The sequence below is a fragment of the Dufourea novaeangliae genome, unplaced genomic scaffold, assembly GCF_001272555.1.
Source record: "Dufourea novaeangliae isolate 0120121106 unplaced genomic scaffold, ASM127255v1 scaffold8, whole genome shotgun sequence".
Classification (NCBI taxonomy): domain Eukaryota; kingdom Metazoa; phylum Arthropoda; class Insecta; order Hymenoptera; family Halictidae; genus Dufourea; species Dufourea novaeangliae.
Window position 1 is genome coordinate 4,670,276 of NW_015373923.1, and position 24,052 is coordinate 4,694,327.

The following is a 24,052-nucleotide window of genomic DNA, read 5'->3' on the forward strand; positions in this document are numbered from 1 at the left end:
CTCGACCGTTAACAGTCGATTGAAATCATTTCGATGCAAAAGAAAGAAACCAACAAAACGGGAACACCTGGAATCGTGGATCACAACGAAATACAGTAAATCCTCGACGAGTGCTCGACGACTCCTCTGGCACTGAAGATTAAATATTTCATAATTCCAAGCTCTACCACTGTGATAAAGCTTATTAAAAAGTCAGTGCTACACCTGGAGACCTATCATTGCCAATACCGAGAAGTCTTCGAGCACTCATCGAGAATTTACTGTAGTCACAGCACGTTTCTCCGAATTCGTATGGTATCGCGTGCCGTTCTAACGACGTTCAAAACAGGGGTGGGAGGAGAAAGGGCAAAATCCCTTTGCGGGCCAACGACCGTCGACTTACTTCGTTAACGTGAGAGGGGGATGGGGGGGGGGGGGGGGGGGGAGGAAAAATTTGGAGAAGACCTGCAAACGCTCTAAGCAGAAGTCTTTGAAGGGGCTATTACGAGCGACATTCCGGATTTCCACGGGGATTTTGCAACCTTCCCCATCGCGTTTTTCGTATCCCCACCCTACCCTCCCCTGGCTCCGACCAAAGGAACGTCATGAATTTGTTGCAAACAGACGGGAGTGATCCTTATCTAATGGATCTTGGGCGTTGACGAATAGAAACACTTGAGGGATAGTCAAGAAATTTCCGAAATGTACGAAGGAAATTGCGTTGGAATGAAAATTGAAGAAAAATGATTCATAGAAATGGAGTCCACATGTCGTTATTAAACGAATAAGGATTGACCTAACATCCGACGGAATGGATCATTGGACGGTCACGATTAAAAATTGGATATCACAACATTTCTGGAACGAAAGCTTTGTTGCCCGAAATAACAGAATTAGTAGATTAATATCCGTAGATAGACAAAATACCGTTTAATATATAGTTCGAACAACAGACCTCTGTTGCCTAGATACAGAAAAATTCGTCTGTGGGTCAATGTTGACCCCATATCGGTGGTTTTGGTTTCAGAGCAAAGTTGTGTACAAATTTCATATAGCTAAAACTACGCTCTAAGGTTTCCTGTCTAGAACTATTCATGTCCAACTACAATACTTTGTAGATCTACCATATCGATCCAATACACATATCTAAAAGATCGATATAAAACTTCAGAAACAAACAAGAAATCAATGCAGCTGCCAATCGAATGTTAAAACTGTCCGTCTAAGCATGTTCCATTACAATTATCATGGGCACGTCATTATTCGATATCTCGTGCGTGGTGATATTTCATGCAACAATCGGACGTTAATTACAACAGAAAAGCAAAACGATGCTCGTGTGGCGATCGGCAGCGTGTGATCGATCTTCCAAAGATCTCAAGCAGTGTGATGGTGAGTTTTTTCTGAATAATTCAGTCTCTTCGTTGCGTACATGCATGGATAAACACGATTCGTGCGTGGCCAGAGAGAATTTCGAAAGTAAACTAGTAGAACAGCCTAAAATCCCTCCCCAATATTTGATCCTTATCGAGAAGATAACTGGTGATGGGTTATGATTTGACTTGCGGATTTTCTGCATTTATAGCCTATAGGGCTCTGTGAAATATACTAAAAACAAAACTATCATCGGATCAAACGAGTTCTCTATTGTATTCTGAACCCAATAAGATACTTAAGAGGGAAAATAAATTTCTACGATTGCTTCTGTCTTTATAAATCACTTCAGAAACTTTTATTTTGCATAAAAATCCGCAATCTAGTTATGATACAGTATGGATATTTCGATATTTCGTATTGATACATACAACACGTTGACTGGCACAGTGAAAAATACCGTACGTAGTCAGACACAACTCATTTAGTTTTTTAAAATTTATAAACCATCGTTAACCACATTAGCCGCCTAACTATAATTTTGGAGATATACAGGAAAATAAGAAAAGACACATGAACCTTTAAGGGATGTTTTACCACCCTGAAGAAATCGAATATTAGCGAAATAAAAAAATTTCCCGAATTCCCCTACAAGAACCAGCGGAGTTTAAATAAAAAAAATTGTCGAAAATCGGAATTTGCGAGTTATCGAAGTTCCCATGTTAAGAATGTCAGACGTTGATGTTATCGAATCATTCAGTGGATATCAAATTGCATGCTGTAGTTACACACACGAAACGAAAGCGACAAAAAGTACCTGCCTGATGTGCACGTGAATGACACCGATCGATAGCGCGGCAAGTATTTCCATCGGGTCGGGGACGATCCGAACGAACTGTTCGGACGGTAGGGGGAGGGGGGGGGGCGAGCTTGGGGGAAAACGCAAAAGGATGAACCCCTTCGTTCTCGCCGGGGAAACCACAAAGGGACTAACCGTTGCAACACATTTCGCTCTCAACGGGGGTAAAAGTCTTTCGAGGAGGAAAGTCGTCTCGGAAGTGAGGTCTTCTAAATACACCGTCGAGATTACCAAGCTGAGGGGATAGGTGGTGAAAGGGTCCTGGAAAAGGCAAAGTATCAAAGAATTCGTGAAACTGATACTAGATCGTCCACGTTGAGAACGAGAAATTTCTATCTTTAAAATTGTGTTATTATTTTTAGACGATCAATGCTATTTTTTGGTGAGAAAACATACAGCTTGTATTCTACTTTGTATAGGTTTTATGGGGGATTTCGTAGGTAATCCATTAGTCATCACTTCGAGACCGTGTGAACTGCTGCTTCTGAATGTGATTCGATCATGTTCGTTCAAAATCACTGATTCTTCGAAGTGATCCGTGATTTTTTGTGAACGTTTCTGATCAGTGGATAACAGAACAATAGTTCTTTGCATATGTCATGTAACCTGTGTATTTTATATTAACGATGTCAGAAGGAAAATAAGAGTTACAGTGGGCCCTCGATGAGTGCGACATGAGCAATGGCGTTATTCCCATCACTACGGGAGCCTTTTTTGGAACCATTCAAAACAGAGTGAATAGAGGCTAAGCAGAGGCAAAACAGTTAATTATATTAAAAACCAGGCAACTTAGAACGAAATCATTTTTACCAACGGAAATAGTGAAATATTTGATACAGAAAACATATGAAATGTTATTTAAAAAAAAAAAAGTGGACTCAATACCACCTGGCTCTGGTGTTCAGATATATGTATATTGTTTATACGTCTCAGAAACGGAGAATTGAAATGGAAACGCGATCCACGACGTTCAACGATAAGAGCTGAGGGGAGACACACCTTGCGGTAGAATTCGCCGACGTTATCATACGAATCGAAATGCCAGAGGAATTATAAATAGGTTAGGATCGATAGACAGCCCAGAAGGCTGGCCTGGGCGCCATCTAGTCTGCGGCCCTTCCACCTACAACAACCCCCCGACTTGTCTTCGCCCCGACCCCTATTAATGGACGGCGTTCAATGCATTCTCTGACAAGTTTCTCAACGATTTAAAGACTTCGATGGGCCTTTGGCATACGAGAAAGAACAACGGACCTACGTCATCGAAACCGTTCGCTATCTAAGAATTAAAAAATTCGAATTAAAGAAGTCGAAACTTCAAGGGGTGGTATCATCCCTTAAAGTCGCGTCTCAGCCGATAAAAAAAAATACGTATCCCTGATTTTTGACTGACGAAATTTCATCAAAATCGGAGGGGGACACGTGCCTTCCCTTGTCAGTTCTTTTAAATTGTTTTGTTCTAAAGAGTGTACGGATACGTTATTTACCCTCCGTATATCAGTTTTTTATGTTTCTCTTTGCATCCTGCGATGTTTGTGTAAGAGAGAAAAATAAAAAAGTGATTCAAAATAGGCAACTCTCCCCGATATTCAGAACCTCCCCCCCAAAATAAAGATTCAATTGTTTAGTTTCAGCGTTTCTTGGCACGCGCAGCATTAGGCTCGTTAGACTTCTGAAGTCGTGCGCTAGCTGACAGGGGCAGACGCGTTGATTGGTCGCTACAGTGTTCCGGGGAACGCAAGGAAGTTGGGCTTTTGCTCTTAGGCACGTTCACGCGTCAAGAACAAGACTTTCCTCCCCCCTTTCCTAGGGGATGGTGTTCATAAGGAAGCTGGACCTTCAGCGATCATCTTTCTCTGTCGACTTAAGAACCTGTTCAGCCGCCTAGGCGGTGTGTCCCTGTCGCGCGTGTGCTCGTTTGGAAGCACTTCTGACGGAAATGACCGTTTTGTGGTCCGAAGCAGGCCGAACGAGAAACGGTTAAGTACCGTGTGATGATGCTAACGTGGAGGTGGTGGGAGTTGGTGGAGGGAGTAGGAGGGACAATTTCACGCCGCCTGGCGCCACGTTGGAATTTCCACGGAACGTCCACAGCATCGCGGGGCTGCCCTAGGTCCTTGGTGAATCGCGAGAAGATCGACTATTAGGCCATTCCACGCGAAAACAGACACTTTTTGGAGCGCCATTTTTGATTTTGTGGAAATTTTCATATGTTGTAGTATTTAGCGAAATATAAACGTATCTCTTATTTTACAACTGTTTGAAATTTAGGGTCAACTTTTTATGAATGAATCATAACTAGACTGGATTTTTATGCAAAATGACATTTTTTTAAATAATTTTTGAAGACAAGCAAACATGGGAATTTCTTTCTTTTCTTGAATATCTTGTTGGGTTGGAAATAAAGTAGAAAACATTGAAACAACAAATGCCCTGTTTTATACCGGATTTATTCGAATACGATCTTATTCGTTATTCGACCTGATTGAAAGACGAATAAACGCGACTCCCGACATATATCGAAAGATCTATCATGCAAGTTAAAAATGACCGAGTTTGCTTGATGTCATGGAAACGTAATGTATGGAAATGTAAAGTTCCAGTAATTTCCTAAATCTTAAGTGTTACCTGTCACCATACCTCGTAGAAATCACGTGACCACTTTATTCGTCTGAGTCGACGAAATTTTTATTTGAAGACGAATGAAAATTTAGTTGAATAATGCCCGACTCTGTTATAAACCTCTGTTTTGAATTTTCGAAAAATATCAATTATTTTTCCAGATATCGTGCCGACGTTCTTGTGGGACAGATTGTAACTGGATCTGGGTGCATCGAGGTTTGCCCTCGTCCAGACGATCGGCGCTATGCTCTGACAAAGGTCGGGCAAAAAGGTCGGCCATGACGCTCGTGTTCCCGTCGAACGGAGGATTTCATTCTTTCCGTTTATTGTATCGCGTAATCGATCCACCGATAGCCGGGACAGACCGGTCTTTGAATGAACACCGAACACACGTGACAGACGTTATGCAACCGAGCAGAGCCGGATTGTCTGCGGTTCACGAAGGGCGCAGGCCCGTCGAGGACCGTGGCCGAAGGTCATAGGTTGAAATCGTCAACGGTGGAAGGGGATTACGTGATCATGGGGGAGCAGTTTCGAGTCGAATATTCACGGATAGGGTAAGTGTCCCAATTACTGCCAGTGTCCCCACTACTGCCACTTATTTATTTTACGTAATAAAAACGTAAACGAAGAGTTCTACACAAAAAGTTTTATTATTAAATGGGGAATCTGATTTACATAAAAACACGGAAATATATGTACTTGTATGTACCTGGTATTTAAAAAGTAATGTTGAAACATAAAAGTACAATTTGAACGTCAAAAGTCAAAGTTATACTGTAGAAGGAGCCGTAATTTTAGTACTCAAACACTATCTATTGTACAAGATGATTTGTTAAAGTATACAAGAATTACTGTAACTTTAGAGGACAGTTATAGAGACTATGGGACTGCTTGAAAATTTTTATTAATCATTGATTAGTTCTTTGTATTTAAACTATGTTTTTAATGAAAGAGATGTTTGAACTATATTATGTTCGAAACTGAGACGGTTTTTGGGTCAAACAACACGTGAAATGATTAAATGAAGTTACGATGCAATCTTAAGGTGGCAGTAATTGGGACAACTACCCTGTACCGGGTAAACGCGCACACTAATGAACGAACACTTGAGGGATTTTGTAGCTATTACCCCCTTAAATGTTTTATTTCATCTTGAGAACGTGCACGTTGTATGCTTAATTATTTTTAAGCTACGACGAATATACATAAGAAATGCAGAGTTTTTTAAAATTTTTAAGAAATATATTAGAAAGTTCGGCGAACAAACCAAAGGAAAACAAAACACGTTGACGCTCATAGCAGAGATAATAGAGATAATTTCTTACGAAAATGTCATTTTGTTTGTAACTAAATAAGGAGTGATTAACTTGTTGGTATCAACTATAGTTCAAGAAGGTTCGTGTTAAAAAATAAATTATTAGCAATCAAAAGTCGAAGCTTCTAAGAATGTGAAAAAATGGATAATTATTAAAAAATTTGCATGAGCCACCTTAAACCTCTGCAGCAACCTAAATTCCTAGAAAGCCAGGGGGTCACAGCGGCTCTACGCGCGCGCACGTCTCGATAATCGACTGACGGAAGTAGCCCCCGAAGAAATTTCAATGAATGAAAAACCACCGCGGGTAAGAGCCACTTAAAACGTTCGACCTTTTCAATTGATTCGTTTCCCGTCCTTGGACCACACCTCGTGGCACATGTTTCGTGCGTGGGCAAAGATGACGATTCTTGTCTAGTAAACTGCTCCAACTTCGTCCAGGAAACACGATCAAATTATACGATCAACCCCCTAATGTCAATTCCCCAAGATTTTCTTTTATCCGAACGAATAATCCCTGGAACCAGATCGGAACTAGAGGCAATTTCAGAGGATTCCATTGTTCGTGACGATGCGCCAAAAGAAGGAAAAATGGGTTGTTTATCTTCTGGAAAGACCCTAAGCTTATACGAAACAGAGACCGAAGATTTCCTCCAGAACCAGACGGTATAATTTCTAACTCTGTTCACCCGTAACAGCCATTTCAGACGATACGGAGTTTTTGGACCGACTCGGTAATTCTACTGAATCGGTAATTTTACTGAATCGGTAATAGCCGAAAGAAGCATTGACACGTACACTGACGAAGCAAACTCGGTTTCCTCTAGGGCATAGTTTCCCAATCTTTTTTGGCACCCCCTTATGAAAGTTTTTTTTTGTTCAATCCCCCCATCGAGTAAATTATCTCTATATTAGAAAAATTTCCAAGTGTAGTTGTTCACGTAACCTTTGAATCTTGAAAAGTTAAATTGAAATTAAAGAAAATGAAATAACTACGATGCTAGCTCAGATCTCCTCAATGCCCGTCGGTGGGCGGTAGTAAAAGCAATACAGTAAATCCTCGTTGGGTGTTCGAAGGCTCCTCAGGCACTGAACAATAAATATTTCATAAACTAACAGCCATACACGGTTAAAGCAAATATTATTCTCTTCAGAATTCCAAGGTCTATCACTGTGCTGAACCTAATTAAAAAGTCAGCGTTGCACCTGGAAAATCTCTCTAGAATCTTCGAACACTAATCGAGGATTTCCTGCAGCTCATAGAGACACTATAACCTAATCCTTCAGGAATGAGTCAGTGGACGCGAGAACGCGTAGATTTTTTTTCGTTTTTCTTTTTGATTTCTCTATAATTCATCCCCCGTTATCAAACCGTCCGATATGTATCCTTACCACCGAGAGAGCTTGCGCCACAAGCCAGCCTGGTGGCAGAAAAGGTGGAACAACTTTAATAGCTTGGCTAAAAATACCAAGTCCTCCATACGACTGGTTATTTTCTGCCTGGCGGGGGGAGGAAAAAAACCCCCCCTTGATCGATCGAATTAAGGGCGCTCGCTAGAAGAAACGAGGAGAGACAGAGAGAAAGAAAGAACTCGTATGGATCGAGAGACCAGGTTCGCCGCGACGATCGTAGGCAACCGACCGACCTGGTCCTCTGCGCAGAATCGCTCCCCGGAAAATCACTAGTCCGAGTTTCACACACCGAGAGAGAGAGAGAGAGAGAGGGAGAGAGAATTTTGGAGAACCTTGGACGATCCTATCTGCCTGCGTCGTTAGAACAGCCCGTAGACGACACGATTTATCGAACACGCTAAATAAAACCACCCGAAAATCTTCGATTTATATTAGTACACTGTGGATTTTGTATGCAAAATTATATTTGACAAAGTAGACCATAAAGAAATAGGATTTCTTTATTCCCTTAAGTATGCTATTCGGTCAAAAATAAAATCGAAAACTTATTGTATCTAATAGAAAATCTTGTCTTCTACTGTATTTCACGGAACCCTGTAGCATATGAGAGCATAGAATCCGCATTCTACTTATTGGATTCTAATTAAAATGAAATACGAACCAAGTATAGACCACGTGTGAAATCATGTTGAGAAATAATGTTTCATCGGAAAAGAAGGTGGTTCGTTTTTCATTTTAACTACAATACGATAATGATTTAAGAATTCTAGGGTGGTTTTATAGTTACGCCCACCTCAATGTATGCACGACAATTTGCACGGGACAGTTTGAAAGGACAGAGATTTCGACAGATTGTTTAGCATACTTTCGTACAATCGCCCCACAAACACGTTGCAAATGTCTTTCGAACGGTCGCAGCAACTTGTACATACAATTGGCTGCACGATACAGTAAATCCTCGACGAGTGTTCGAAGGCTCCCCAGCACTGACAAAGAGAAGTCCCCAGGTGTGACGCTGATTTTTTAATGCTGTTTATCACAGTGATAAAGCTTAGAATTCTGAGGTATGAAATATTTAATGTTCATTGAGGAGAAGCATTCGAACACTCAACGACGATTTACTGTATATCGTATCGTCTGTGGGTCATTTTAACGACGCACACACGCATGTCTTGCTCTCTCTGTCGCTCGTTCGAATATCCCCACACGGTCTCTGGATTGACGGTTCTTAGGGGGAGAGCCTGGTGACGTCATCGGTAGCCAGGGTACCAGCAAAATTGGTGTTTGCCGCTGGTTCGATTTTCCTTGATTCTTGATTCGTTCGAATCCCTCCCCCTTAAGTCCCCCACCTGATTTCGCACGAAATTTATGTTTTCAGATTTTCGTTGATTCCTGAACCTTTCCCTTCCCACCCCCCTTAGATTTCCCACCTAATTTTGAACGAAATTTACGTTTTCAGATTTCCGTTAATTCCTGAATCGTTCCCTCTCCACCCCCCTTAGATTCCCCACCTAATTTTGAACGAAATTTACGTTTTCAGATTTCCGTTGATTCTTGAATCGTTCCCTCCCCCCCTCCCTGATTTCGGGACGAAATTCACAGGGGAAAAATCATCGCGGATGACGTGTGTGTCTTCGTGGAAAGTCCGCAGCTGGTGGGTCGCGCGTGCGCCTGGGCCTCGATCTGCAACCACCCTCGCACACACAAGCAACCACCACCCTACACCGCCCCTTCTAGTCGGACTTGCTTCCACACAGCTCTTCCCCTGGCTTACAGAGCGAAACCAGGCGACAACGGGTTTCCTAGCCCTTTTTCACGTGGTCTACACACACAAACGCACACACTAACACGCGTGAAAACGTTCGGTCGGAGGTTCCAAAACCGAATTTCCGCACTTATATGTCTCCTCTATATTCCTATACATCGAGTTCTCTCATTTCCGGTTCCCCCAGCATTGGTGGTCGTCGAACGAATCGGTTATACGAATGTACTCTCCCGCCTCTGGAATGGGTGTTGGTTAGGTACCGTACATTTCGAGAAGGTAGATAGGTATCTAGAAACAATAAACGGATGAGAGAAGACTTTCTGTCCACGGGAAACGAGAACACCAGAAGTTAGGATGGGCGACCCTTCAAGAGAAAACATGACACGGTCCTCCCTGGAGGTACGGGTGGTGGGTCCTGAATCAAGGTGGGCAATAGGGGCCTCTGGCTTCTAGAAAAATCAAACTCTCTTTACCATGTGCCCCTCGATTTAGACGGAGAAGATCAACGACCAGGGATCGAAGACGAAGGAATAAGAAACATGAGGACGGTTGAAGGGGGGAGGAGACAAGCCCATTCCGTGAAGGATGAGGAAATTACTCTGTTTCCTGGAAAGCATCGAGGACACACCTGAACGAAACAGCATCGCGGAAGAACACGCAGATTTCTCGAGACGCCGGAAAGAGAAGCAAGCAAGGGAAATGTAGTGAAAAAGGTAGACGCAGATATAGGGAAGAGAGACAGAGGGAGGAAATAGGGACAGAGAAAGAGTAAAAAAAAACCTTCCAGAGGTACTGCCCTTCCTTCCTTGTCTCTCTTCGTCTTTCCCTCTCGCTCTCTCTCCCATCCCTCCACCTCCTTTCCTCGATCGAAGCTCCTCTTTAGCAGTGGTTACACCACAGACTAGCCTCTCTTTCTCTCTTTCTCTGACTCTCACCGTTCCTTTTTCTCTCTCCTGTCATTTCCTGACCCCTGGGCGTCCGTCTAATTTTCCAAACGAATATACTATATGTACATATATCGAATTCAGGGGGGGGGTTGGGAGGTTTCAACATTCGGCTCGTGCGCGTTCATCCGATCGTTATATCTGCACACGATGATCGACGACACGGTACACCCACGATTCCACATATATATATATATATATGTATATATATATATATATATATATATATATACATAGTGTACGTATATATCCCCCGGGAGGGCAGGGGCACCTGGTGGTCACAGAAAAGTGAAAGAAACTCCATTTTATCGAGATCGTATACCACACGACGACTAGGTTTCACATACTTTGTTTCCTCGTCAAACACAAACCGTTCCCTCCGGCCTCTGCCACCCATTCACACGCCTGTCACACTCGTCTACTCTTCCCTGTCCCGTGTTACCCCCTTTTCTCCTCCACACGCCGTTCGTCACTTTGAATTCTCTGTCTCTCGCACAGCACGCACGCACTCTCTTTCTCTCTCTAGCTATCTTTCGAACCGAATATACACAACTCTGAAACACGCACTCTCTCTCTCTCTCTTTCTAGCTTGCTATACGGTTGGGGCCAAGCAAAAAGCGGATTGGTGTGTATATGTATGTTTGTCCTGTATTTAATACGGTTGTCTCTGTCCTTCTACAGGATTGTTACTAGACACGACGGTTTTTGAATATGATTGTGTGGGTGTGTATGTGCGTGTGTGCAGGAGAGATGGGCTGTCTAAGCGATCACAAACCTTGTCACCCATGGCTGCGGCGAGAGCGGTGTTCGATGAGATAGAAGGTTAAACAGCGCGGCTTCGGGTGGACCAGAGACTGACTGGCGTTTCGAGTCGTCGAGGACCGCCGGCATCATCGACCCGTCCGTCCCCCACCAACCGCGCAGCGTCACGTTCCCCCCACCCGAACCATATCTATCCCCACTCACCAATATCTCACTCTCTCTCACTCGACCGTTACGCGACGTGCAGGCATACTGGCTGTGTGTATCCCCTCCCCTCGCCCCTGCACGAAGCTTGGCCGGCGATCTCGATCCATCCCCACCATGTGTCTCGACCGTGCCCGTCTCCGTTCTACCTCGAGCGCCACCAACCGTCGAACCGACGCGACTGGTGGTGTACGGTGGTAAAGAGTAGCGATGGCCCCGAGAGGCATGGAGCAGAGAGATAGATCACTGGGAACAAAGATCCTTTAATCAGAGTCACGAAATCATGTCTAGGTTAGGTCGGTGAACGCCATTTTTTAGGCAAAATTTTTATAAACGGCGGTGTAGTGGCGGTATATATGTACAACGTTGCTTTGAAGCATTATACAATTGCTATTTCAGAAAAATTACTGCACGAAATTGTACCAATTCATCGCAGAAAGGATATACAGCAATCTCTCGATTATTGTCTGGCTTGTACTACGCGATTATTGTCCAGGAATTATGCCCACCAATAAGGGTAGTGTGGAACCTGTAAAAGTATACTTTGTTGCCGAGGCTCGAGTTTCGGGAAGAAAACGAGGGTCTGATACCACCTTTGAATCGTGAAATTACGAAAAATAAAAAATAATTTACATGAGTCTATTTTGGAAGGGTTAAATTTCCTCCCTGAGTGAAATTGCTCAAGAACTCGCAAGGGTAGGACAATGATTGCCCATCGCTACCAGCAACCCCCAGCCCCCCGTAACGCACCCCTCCCTCCAGCAACATAACCGGCCGCCCCTCCACGCGACACGGTTCGAAACCCCTAGCCTAGAGGATCCTGTTTCCACCGGCGGCGGCAGCAGCAGCAGCAACGGTCCGCGCCCCCAAACAGAACGGCGCACGCTCAGCAGCCGTGCTCCGTCAGCGGTTCTCAACGTAAGACGTCCTATCCAACAAGAAGACACCGGAAGCGCCAGGGTCTCAAGGATTCCATATCCACAACACACCCTTCGTCCCACCAGGATATATTCTTTCTCTCTATCTCCCTCCCTGGGGAAATTTTTCGGCGAGAAGTGTGCCATGACGGAGAGGGTTAATTGGAAAGGGCAAGGGAATACTTGTTTGGCAAGCTATATGGGGGACGGTTTCGTTGGGTCGATCGTGCGTGTGCTGGAGGTCGATGGAGAGGAAGAGACGGGGGACCACCACGGTGTCATGGGATGTAACGATGACACGGTTCCGGGGTTGGTTATTCGGGATGGGGTCGTCCCGTGGGCGAGTCTCGAGGATCTGGGACGACACGACCGGGTGGTGTATGCTGCTGCTCCAGTCCCCCTTCCTTAAATGAATTCTCGCACACCGAGTGTCTCGAATGTGGATGAATTGAGAGGTTGGGCGACAAGAGGGTTGAAGAGACTCCGAGGGATCAAGAATCGTGTGTGTTCGTTAAACCTGGATCACAAAGCTAGCGTGCAAATTACCACCCCCCAAATCGTGATTCTTCGGAGAAAATGTTGTCAACATGTGTCCAGATTGTGCTGAATGAATCTTGATTTTCCACTGTTCCGAAGTCTGATTATCATGAATTATTTAACGTTCATTTCTACCTTGATAAGAATAATATTTTTCTAAAATATTACATGTTCCTTTTCAGCTGTAATTGTTCATGAATGATTAACAATAAACGTGATTTATGGAATGGTTTTGGTTTAAAGGGGACCAACTACGTATGTAACCATATAAGGATCAATCGAAGGTAAGGGAATTTATTCGTTCGTGTAAAACGGGAGTGATACGTATAGGAGAACCGTGGATATGAGAACCACTGAAACGCGATCTGTGCTACTGGGCTACGCGACACACGGCGCTTTGGCCGACCGACCGACTCTACTCGCGATTCTTCCCTCTCTCTCTTTTTCTCTCTTGCCTTCTCGCCCATTATTCCTCACCGACCCCTCCCCCAAACCCTTTCCCATCTTTCGTCGTTGCTTAGACCCTATCTATACGATCCCCTGGCTGCTTCCCTTGCTTCACCATGCAAATATTCCGTCTTGAACACGGTTATGAAGACGGAAGCGCTCTCTCTACCCTGTCTTGACTTCTTCCGTGTGTGTCTAGTCAGGGGGGCGGAGGACATTCTGTGTACGGTGATCCTATTCGTCTCTGATGATACTAGCCAGCAGGATATGGTGATCGAGCATTGTTCCCGGACTGTCGTTGCAGCAACTTGGTAACCCACTAGGATGATGCCAGAGGGACGACTGTTTTCCCCTAAATCCTTTATGGGACGTTATGGTCCGTTTTACCGTTAGGCATCGATGACGGTTGGCGCGAACTGATGCGACCCGAGGTATGGAATTCATGAAGGACGTTCAGGCACCGACCAGGTATAAGGTGTAGACCTATCACCTTACGGGATTTGCCAGCCCACCTAATACCTGAGATTTTTTTTTTTGGTGTGGGGGCGTCATATTTATTTTATTTTTTTTTTATTTTCAATCGGACTTCTTGAGATTTAAAGATTACATGCACAACTATACTTGGAAATTTTGATAGTAGACAAAGTTTACCCGAATGGGACGATGCATAGAAAAAGGACTTCGCGAAGGGGACGGTGAGCCAAAACAGATTGGGATACTATGTGGTGCTACTTTTTAAAAGTGTGTATCTTATACGTTGCCATAAAATGTTCTGAAGTGTATAAAATTTACAAATATGTTTTAGTTTTCGGAAAAATTTTACTTTAAATGACAAATGGTTATTCCTTTCTCGCGTGACATAAAATTTTACAAAAAATTTTACATACGTGACATTACATAAAAGAAAAATGCCATTTCTTCGTGACGAATATACTCGTCAATACATAAAAAAAGTGCCATTTCTTCGTGACGAGTATACTCGTTATTACAACTCGTTAAAGAATTTTTGTGCGATTACCAAACCGTCCCGTGACTGTCCCGTTACCGTTCCGTGACAGTTCCGTAACCGTTCCGTAACCGTTCCGTGCCCGATAAGAGACAATAATAAACCAACCTTATAATCGGTGGAAAACCGTCTCGAGCGTCACAGAAGCGTGCCCTCCCCCCACCCCCAAGGTATATCAAAAGAGCAAAACGGGGGTTGAGGCGAAGCCGACGCGACACGATCATCAAAGGCGTCACACACAGCGGGATCGATCCTCCGCGAGGGGAGAAGGAGGCGGAGGTGGATGTGGGTGGTGGTGGAAACACTTCCGCGGAACTGGGCTAGGCTAAAGTCCCTGAAACAACTCGTTACATAACTTCCGGCAGCGCGTCGCCCCGACAATGCGGTTCCTTATTGCGGGGCCAAACGGGATTATTCGTCGATTTTTTTCCACGTGAAAATGGTAAATTTTTTCCCATGAAAATGGCAAATTTCTACGTGAAATAAATCGCCCTTTATTTACGACATTTCAACTGATAAAATTCGCTGCTCTGCTCTTCTTGAATTTACGAAATTCTACATTCCACCTTGTATTTTTGGAGAGTGAACGTCAGAGGGTGGGGGAGGGGGGGGGGTGGAGACGTCATTACCGGGACACGGGACGATGCTCGTCGTTGGCCGACACGAGGGAAGTTTTTTCGCAAAATCTGGACGGAGAAAGTCGAGTATCCCGAGGGTGGAACTTATGTAACTCGTGGGAATATTTTCGGTCGACGGAGCACCCGCGACAACCGGGTCGTCCTGGTTTTGGGTCTTGGTCTCTTATTCGCTGAAAGATCTCGTTTCGATTTATAAATTGGGGAAGAATGTATGTTATCAACTCCTTTTTTTATGCAGGGTGTCCAAAAAATATTCCTGGGGTGATTTGAAACAACTTTTTAATAAAATTAAAAAAAGAACGTTAAAATATCTTCATTTTTAGAAGAAATATGTTAATTTCAACGGATACCTGAAAAATCCCATATTTCCAAGGAACTTTGTCCCCCGGAGAACTTATAAGTAGACTGCGGATTTTTATGCAAAATAACATTTTCTAAATTAATTTTTGACAACAGCAAAGGTAAGAAATTATTTCTTCTCTTAAATATCTTATTGGGTTCAGAATGTAATAAAAAATACATTGCATTTAACGAACGTTTTTTTCTCGTTGGTATTACACAAAGCCCTATTGGGTATAAATGTATAAAATCCGCAGCCTACTTATAAGATAATATAAGGGTTAAAGGAAATGCGCCATTGTTTCTGTCAATAATCGAATATCGTCAAAAGTGGTGACAGATTCAATTGAATGACGACTCGTCACGAGCCTGAACTTGAAACGATCCTGGAAAACTGGCCGGCTAGCCTTGACACACTTATCCCTCCCTTCCCCCGTCACATTGGTCGCGATCATTTCCTGTTCCCCCGTGCAAATTAAATTTGCATAAGCGCCACTCCGCCGATTAGACCGGTTGCCCACTAGCTAGAGCTTGAAACCGCCGACGTGAGATATTAAGACGACCATTTCTCAAACTCCGGACACACCTTGTTCGGTCGGAGAATCTTCCTCTTTATCGAATTTATTCGTCTGTGAGTCACGTAATGCAGGCGCCCACCAATGTCCAGAGTCTTACGAACGCAAGCAGTCGTAGAATCGGTTCGTTCTCGGTGTTCACGAGGTTCGAGATACAGGACAAATGTCCGAATTACTGCCAGCATCCCTCATACTACGACCACTTTATTGCATTTTACTTAATTGTGTAGAAACACAGAATGAAGAAAATTGTAAAAAGAGAAGAATTAATAAAAACTGTAGAAAACCTTCTGTATTAGGAAAAAGAAGAAATGATAAGGTAATCCGTTGTTTCCATACGGTACGATAGCTGCCAAAGCGAGATAGTCAGTCGCTTTAACCGAAAAAAAAGGTGTTTATAACTTCGAAAATATTATTTTTTCAACCTATATCTATTAGAACTGTTTTTCATCATTTGACGAGTACTATCTACCCTAGAAGTTATGAAGACCCCAGGTACTGTGCCCTTACATTATTTTTCATTTCAATCATTAAAGTAAATGTATTAAAAATTTTAAATAAAATTTAATTAACGTGTAAATTATTAACAATTATAAAATTGTAATAATAGTTACTGAAATTATGTGGTGACCCGCAAACGAAATCGAATAAAAAGGGGGCCAACGAAATTTCGAACAGCAGTTTTGTTTAATTCGTAAATAAAAAATTTCGTAATAAAAAAAAACGGAGACTAATAGAATTTTCGAACGTACCGTTCTTTCTTTTGACCCACATAGATTGCACCGTGCTAATAAAAGGAAAGCCCCCGTGGAGAATTGTTACAATTACAAAAGCCGTAGGGCCGTAGGGAAGCAAGGAAAGGGGGAGGGGGGTGGTCCCCGTTGAATATGATTCATTTCCTGCGAATCAAATTCGTGAGGCGGTTTTATGTGTCAACCACGGGACTAGAGACGCCGTGTACGACTGGCATCTAATGACTCACGGAGGTTTAATAAGCACCGGGGCTTTCGAGCGTTACACACGAGTCAGCTCTTAACCGCTGCGAAGCTGAGGAACGATGGTTTTGGTTTCCAGTTCGTGAATGTGGACCATCAGAGGCATGGTTCTTGTGAAGGAACCCACAGATTTACTGGGGGAAGTCACTAGGGACTTTAGACGTCTTGGATGAACCCACAGTTCTACTGTGGGGAGCGACAAGGAACTTAGAACTCGTGGATGAATCTACAATTAAACTATGGGGAGCCAATAGGATTATTAGCTTAGGGGTTTGTAACTTTAATAAGTCGGATACACCTCGAGCGATAAAAGTGTACCTCAGTGGATTCGCTTCTAAATAAATAAATATGTATATGCTCCCAAATTCAATTATTTATCCTTATAAATAAAATTTACAAAAAGAGATTTATATTAGATGTTGAGCGGTTAAGGTGGACAAAAATCGGTCTAGAACCGTACATTCATACCGTAGAATTGCAACCCGTATTAGAATGTTTTCCACGAGAAGATTTTCAAGAAATGGGATCGAGTTCTGTATTTAAGAGATTAGATAGTAACCCGGAAATATACGGAAAAGCAGTTCAAACCTAAGCTTATGCAGTCCATTTGGTCTCTCCTCTGGAAACCTTAGCGGCTCCGTTTGCGAATGTAAGTGGCACAAATTTAGTGAATTATAGATACCGGAATGAATTCGAATAGCACAACCGGGTGACCCAGTTACTTCCTATACGTTGATCCAGTCTGCGATATCTGTCCGAATGAATGCTAGTTAGAATCAATATTTACCGTGTAATCGATGCGTTCTCTGTTACACGTCCTCTGCCGACCCATTCCCCTATCAGAGGAGGGATTTAACTAATCCCGACGATTTAGTCCTTCGAATTACCCGTGAAAAAGAGACGCCAGTTTCGCTCGGGTAAAGGCAGAAAAAGCGTTTTTGAGATGCGCCGGCAGAGGCCAATTATTGCCAAGCGAATTTCGCTCCGGCTGCTGTATTTCGTTATTTAATCCCATAAAACGAAGGAGGAAAAGGAGGGCAGGTGGTCGTATCTCCGCGTTTACCGGCGATACAACCGAGCACAGTCACCCCCCGGTGGTAACCGGCGAGGTGTCTCGAGCAATTCCTCCAACGAGCTCCGCCCGTTCGAGAAAACACCACCCACGCTTTTATTACATCCCTTGTTGTTATTCGAATCGTTACCGCCGGTGTCGGCTTCACGCTGCGTAGCCAAGGCGCATCGTAGGATCCCAACTTCCGTGGATCCGTTTTAAGCTGGATGATCCTCGAAATTCAACAAAATACATATCTCTGTTACACATTCAGAAATCGATACTATACAATGAAAACTTCGATTAAGAAATAAGAAATGAAAACCTTTAATGGGCCCACGCTTGGAGGGGAGAGTTTCAAATGGACATGTAAAATTTTCACAATAGCTACTACTTTTCACACTTTCAAGTGCTCACGTAGCTTTAGGATGCAATATTCGGTAGTTTTTATTTCCAAGTGGATACGTGGCTTTAGCGATCGATCAGTGTAGCTTCTATGTTCTCAAGTGGACACGTAGCTTTTAGTTCGCACAATAACCACAGCTTCCACCTTGGACACAGTATAATTCACAGTGGACTCTGTTCCCAAGTGATCACACACGAGCGTAATAGAGACACTCGGAAAACCAACTCCCAAGTGGATATGTAGCATTAACCATACATTATTACGACCATCCAATTCCCCAGTCTCCAGGTGAAAGATTCATTAACCCGATACGAGCGCTCACTCTGAATATCGGCCATGTGAAATCCTATTGAAGTTTATTTTCTGACGGCCTATTGGCGATCAGCAAACAACCATTTTAACGGACAGCGGCGGGAGAAGATCTCCAGACTTTTCAGGCGGGAACCAAGAAGGCCTGAAACGACTACGGAAGAAGTACCGGCCGTAAGACGTAAGCCCCCGACAAAGTGGCCACGTCCCGCTGATAAATCTCCATTAAATCGGGAACGGTGTCCGCCGTCGTTGTTTGCTCTTTGCTTTCGTCGCTTGCGAATTAAGTCGGATCGAGCAGGAAACGTCACGACACGCACAGTGGGACGCAACGGGTGAATCTCTGGTGACATCCAATTTTCTTCTGAACTGATCGTGTCTTCGTCGAATATTTTATTTAAAACAAATATTTACATGACCCATAGCTTCATAGTTATGATATTTAATTCTGAGTTCACTAGACCTACTAAAACCATTCAGAATATAAATAAATTCAAATTTAGAAGAAAAATATGAATCTGCCACTACCTAAGGCTTTCTCTGAAATTGTACAAAATTTCATTACATACGTGACCACCAGGCCTGAAAGGGTTAATAAAGATTTGAATTACACCAGTTTTATTATTCCTCGACTAGAATTCTGATTTTTCGAGGTGAATTTGGATCATTTCTGAGATTAGATTTTTATAGGGCTTGTTGCACACCTGGCCGAATCCATTCAATGGTTCCCACCTGAGAGTAAACGACGGTCAATACTGGCCGCTTGGATCAAACGATATTTCCTTTGTCTCTGTGTGAACAATTCCAGTGATTATGTTCATAGACTACGTGGTCAGTAATCCTAGCGATAGGATAGCGAGCAGTAATACTGGTCAGACTCCAGCAAGATGATCAGTCACTGTCCAATCTAAGACAGAGTATACACTAGGTCCAATGATATCATGGACGCTTTGTGCGCAACTGACAAAGGCTGCGTCGACAGAGGCCCTCGCCGATTTGAATGAAACTGCACAGGATCGTTACGTATACATATATGAAAAACGTTTGTAAAATATCAGCCGTCAACGGCCATAAACTTTAGAGAAATTCCAAGTCAAAGTTTGGAAAAATTGTCTAATCTGGTAAGTACCATCTTGGACTGCCATCTTTTTTACCTGGGTTCAAATCTCACCGCACTTCTTATTTTTTTTTCTCAAATACTTATTATTAACAAAACAGTTTTGTGTAAAAATGAGAATATATACGAGGTCCTACCCCTACATTTCTTTTTCCCCTAGAGGAAAAAGTGGCGTAGAAGAAAAGTCGTCTACCACTTACTAAATTTATTTCAAGTACGGGAATAAGTGTTAAACCGAATATTAATTTGGCATTAATTTCAGTAACTCTCAAAACTAAATGGTAGGATGCCCTTCGTCTACCTCACGAGTACAATCCGCTGATAATTTCGCTGTGGATGCAATAGTTTCGTTTCGTAGTAGGTAAGCATCGGGGAACGGGAGAGGGGTCACGTTTAATTCTATTGGGAGGGGAGGGGGGGAGGGCAGAATAGGACGAGAAGAACGTAGAATTGTCGGCGAATCGGCCATCTGCGTCGCCAGAGAATTGATAGGGACGTGGAGAACATCGAGGGAAGAGGAAAGGGGGAAAAAAACGAAGACAGCGGGTGGCTGCCTTTGCCAAGTCAATACTTCGTTCACCCTCCCCCGATAACATCACTCGATTACCGATTAAATGGGGATTCGGATATCGATTCGACTGTCCGTATCTGCGCGGCCAACCGGTCGATCGGACTAAAGCCAAAGCAGCTCGCTTTCTCTCTACAGACAGTCAATCAGTCGCAGATATACATTGGCCATGATTTATTTAACGCTTTGGACACGATAGAACGAATACACGATCCTGTATTCATGTCCGTCAAGCACCCCTTCTTCGAAATTAAGGCTACCATTTGGTGTAATCGTTGTAAAAAAGAAACGACTTTTTAAGAATTTTTGTAAAAGAATCATGTCCGTCTCTCCCACCCCCTTTTCGAAATTCAGGCTAAATCTTAAATGTTAATAGCAGTGAAACGGTATTTCACGACGACTCAAAGAAAACGAATAATATACATATTTACTAAATTCAGTTCGAAATCGTTATGACGTGTCTGACTCGATGTTGTAAGGCAAAGGGTTAAACAATGATTTCTTTTTTACTTTTGTCCTTTTCGGTCGCCTTGTGCGCCGTCTTGTTTTATTACAAAAGCGATTCGCGCGCGTTTCTCGTTTTTAATCGGCGATTCCGATCGTGTCCGCCGCGGTTTCATTTCCTCTTGTATCGAACACGCAGCCATTCAACTCCGTTCACCTCGGTCTATGATCGACGATAAACTAACACATTTGACAGGAGGTGCGAGTTTTTGCCAGCCGAGAACCTGGTGAAATAATCAAAAGATCGCGTCAAGTCCCCGGTTTTCTGTTCACGACGATCGTCCTAGTCTGACGATTTTACAACAAACATCGTATACAGGGTGTCCCATTTGAATACGACCCACTCGAATATCTCCGAAACTATCGACGATATTAAAAAATGTTTCAGACTAAAGGTAAATTGTATCAGGTTGACACACTTTGTGGTGTACTTTTGTTCTATGTGCGTAGAGATCAAATGAAGGTCAACTTTGTTTTTTTAAATGGAATCGTAGATTTTTTAATATATGCCTTTTACCTTTTGCCCCGAAACATTTTTTAATATCGTCGATAGTTTCGGAGACTTTCGAGTGGCTCGATTTAAATGGAACACTCTGTGTATAGGGTGGTCAAGAAAAAAGGCTCGTAACTACTAGAATAAACATAGGTCGAAAAATTAATATTTTCGAAGCTATAAACTACCCTTTTTTTTTCGGAAAAATAAATGACACTTTCTCGGCTGTAGGAACTATTTTACCTAGACGGTATAAACACTTTTTTTTTATCACCCTGTATACACGTGTTTCTCACTTCTGGTGGTGTGTGAAACGTGCGATCTCCGTTCGCGGGCGAGCTTCTCGAACCGTAAAGCGACGATAAGAACGGCCGGGAGCGAACCATTCCTCTGTGGAACCGATACACACGCGAGTTTTATACCGTGAGAATTTTAGCGCTATCGGGAAGAGCTTGGAGAAATTTTTAGTGCTGCAACTCTTATCCACGCGGTTAGACCAATGATCTATACATGGACGTAGTCGGAGGGAGGGAGGAGTAAAAAGAAGAAATGTATCCTTTGTCCTGCCCTGGAGGGAAAAAATCAAATTTTGCCCCCCACCCCCAAAGGAGAAAAATATTATATTGTGTTAACTATTATTTTGTGTGTAAAAATAAATCTAAAATTCATTTAAAGTGATGTTATACAATTTATCTTAAGTAAAGTATTTCAAATAAAAGCTTCACTATTTTGAGTATCCTTCAAATAAAATACCTATTATTTGAAATGGTATTTTACCAAAGGTCTGGTTGTCGAGAATGAACCTATGTATTGGTGGTCTAAAAACTGACTATTCCAGGAGAAGCGATATTCTATTTCTTCTAGTTTTCTTCTTCATAGTATAATAAAAAAGAAAAAAGCTACTGGAGTACCAACCGCAAAGTGCCTGAATCGCCAAGGGCATGCGATGCCTAAGCGTGTACATTCCTTTCATCTTAAGTTTAACACTCTCTCCCTCTCTCTCTCTCTCTCTCTCTCTCTCTCTCTCTCTCTCTCATCTCTCTCTCTCGTTCGCTGTCACGTGCGCGGATATCAACGATCTCGAACTCGAGGAATGCATTACAGGCACCATTTTAAACTGGTACACTCGCATACAAATTATTCCAGAGCCATAGAACTCGACGATAGCTGTGCAATTAATGAATACGTAAGTTTAATTACAGAGAATGGTGAGACTGGATTAACAATGATTTCAACCGCTATTGACACAGCGTTCATTTAATTCACTTCCTTCAAATCCCTCCTACGATGATCGTTGTGAGTCTATTTCGACCTTATCACGCGTTTCCCCGTTTCTTTGGCGAGGAATATTAGAATAGCAGTGAAATTCGAATTATTCGAATATTATTAGAATTATTCGAAGAATTCGAAATATTCGGAATACTATGTACTATTCCAATACTCCGTGCTATTCGAATTCTTCGAGTATTTCAAATATCTGAATACTCCAGTTCCAATCCATCCCCAGACGAGCTCATCCACTATCGACCCGAAAAAAAAAGGGATGATACAACTCGAGTTCCAAATAAATAAGATTCCTATAAAGATACTCGATCGATTCCAGACATCTCCGGAAGTGAAACGCACGATCAACAATAGTACGAGACACCAGGAGAAACGGGGGATGGGTGATTCTGATGATTGTCCAGACAGAGTGAAACAGGTGCACCGTTTCTGCTCCTGTTTCTTCCGGGGTGGGGAGAGATCCGGAGGAGCAATACCATGGCGCGGCGGCGGGCATTCATCGAGCGGTCTCGAGCGATTCGCAGTGACGCGGGGGGTTACGCAATCGCCGACGACTGGCCTTGCGCCAATCTCGCGTATCGCTCTCGAACTCGTCCCGTGAAAAGGGACAGACCGACAGAGAACGACAGAGACAGAGATGAGGGCGCGGGTGTTCGGGGGGGGGGGGATGGGAGGAAACGTCAGAGGAAAACACGGCCACGTTTCTGCGTGTGTCACGAGCGCGCGAGCGCGCGACAGATTACGAAACCGCGTGGTGTGCTCCGTCACGCTACCGCGTGCGTGCCGTCGCTCGTCGAACGTGTGGTTGGTGCATCCTATCGTCGTCGACGCGCGTTCGGACGTCGTGTATACACAGGGTGAGTCAATAAGCACTATTACATGAAAGAACTCGTTATCTATTGGTTGTATGAAAAAACGTTTTAATGAATTATGTAGCATCTGAAGGGACGCATCGGATGGATAAAATTTGATTTTTTTATGTCTTAGTTTTTTTTTTTAGATATCAAGGTGACCTTGAATTTTTTCAAGGTCAATGTATCTTTTTTTTAATGCCACGTTGTTGCCAGTAGGACGATTTCAACGACTTATAGCCTGATGGTATTAAAAGAAGATGCACTGACCTTGAAAAAAAGTGAAGGTCACCTTGGTATGTAAAAGAAAATATGGGTAGATTTAAATAATAAAGTAAGTACGATAGAGAGACTGGTGCAAAATGTGCCGAAAGCGTGTCGGTATTCGAAGGCAATGGAAATTCAATATTAGAGTTTAATCTTGTTGACTACACGCAATACGAAGAACAATTAATAGCTTTCAAACGAAGTGGCCGAGGCCACAGGGCTATCCTAATTCTAGAACTTCCAATCTGAAAGGAACCCAAATTAATTCCCTAAGTTTATCGATTCCGAAGGTAACGCTCTCCAGCCGACTCGTTCGGCCGAGGTTCCTCGATTCTCCACGGAAATTACGTCTCCCCTCTACGATGTGTTTAGTCGTGGTATAGTGACGTAAACAGCACAGCCGAACAATATATCATGGAAACTCACGGGAATCAAAGGGTTAATTATTAACCCCGTTAAGCAATTATCGACAGTCAGGGAGGTTCGAGCATCACCGGACAGTAGAATC

At 43.1% G+C, this 24,052-nt stretch overlaps 1 protein-coding gene across 5 annotated transcripts in view; it reads right to left on the reverse strand.

Moving 5' to 3' along the window:
* LOC107194956 (sodium/potassium-transporting ATPase subunit alpha) overlaps nucleotides 1-24,052 on the reverse strand; it is a 102,920-nt gene that overhangs the window by 44,411 nt on the left and 34,457 nt on the right. For 2 of the 5 annotated variants that reach the window (XM_015584670.1, XM_015584668.1), the window contains exon 1: nucleotides 11,050-11,160. The exons of the other annotated variants lie outside the window; for them this stretch is intronic. In XM_015584670.1, the coding sequence (XP_015440156.1) occupies nucleotides 11,050-11,061 (12 nt within the window). In that variant the 5' untranslated portion in view covers nucleotides 11,062-11,160. Of the gene's footprint in view, nucleotides 1-11,049; nucleotides 11,161-24,052 lie in introns of those variants that run through there. 5 annotated transcript variants of the gene reach the window in all.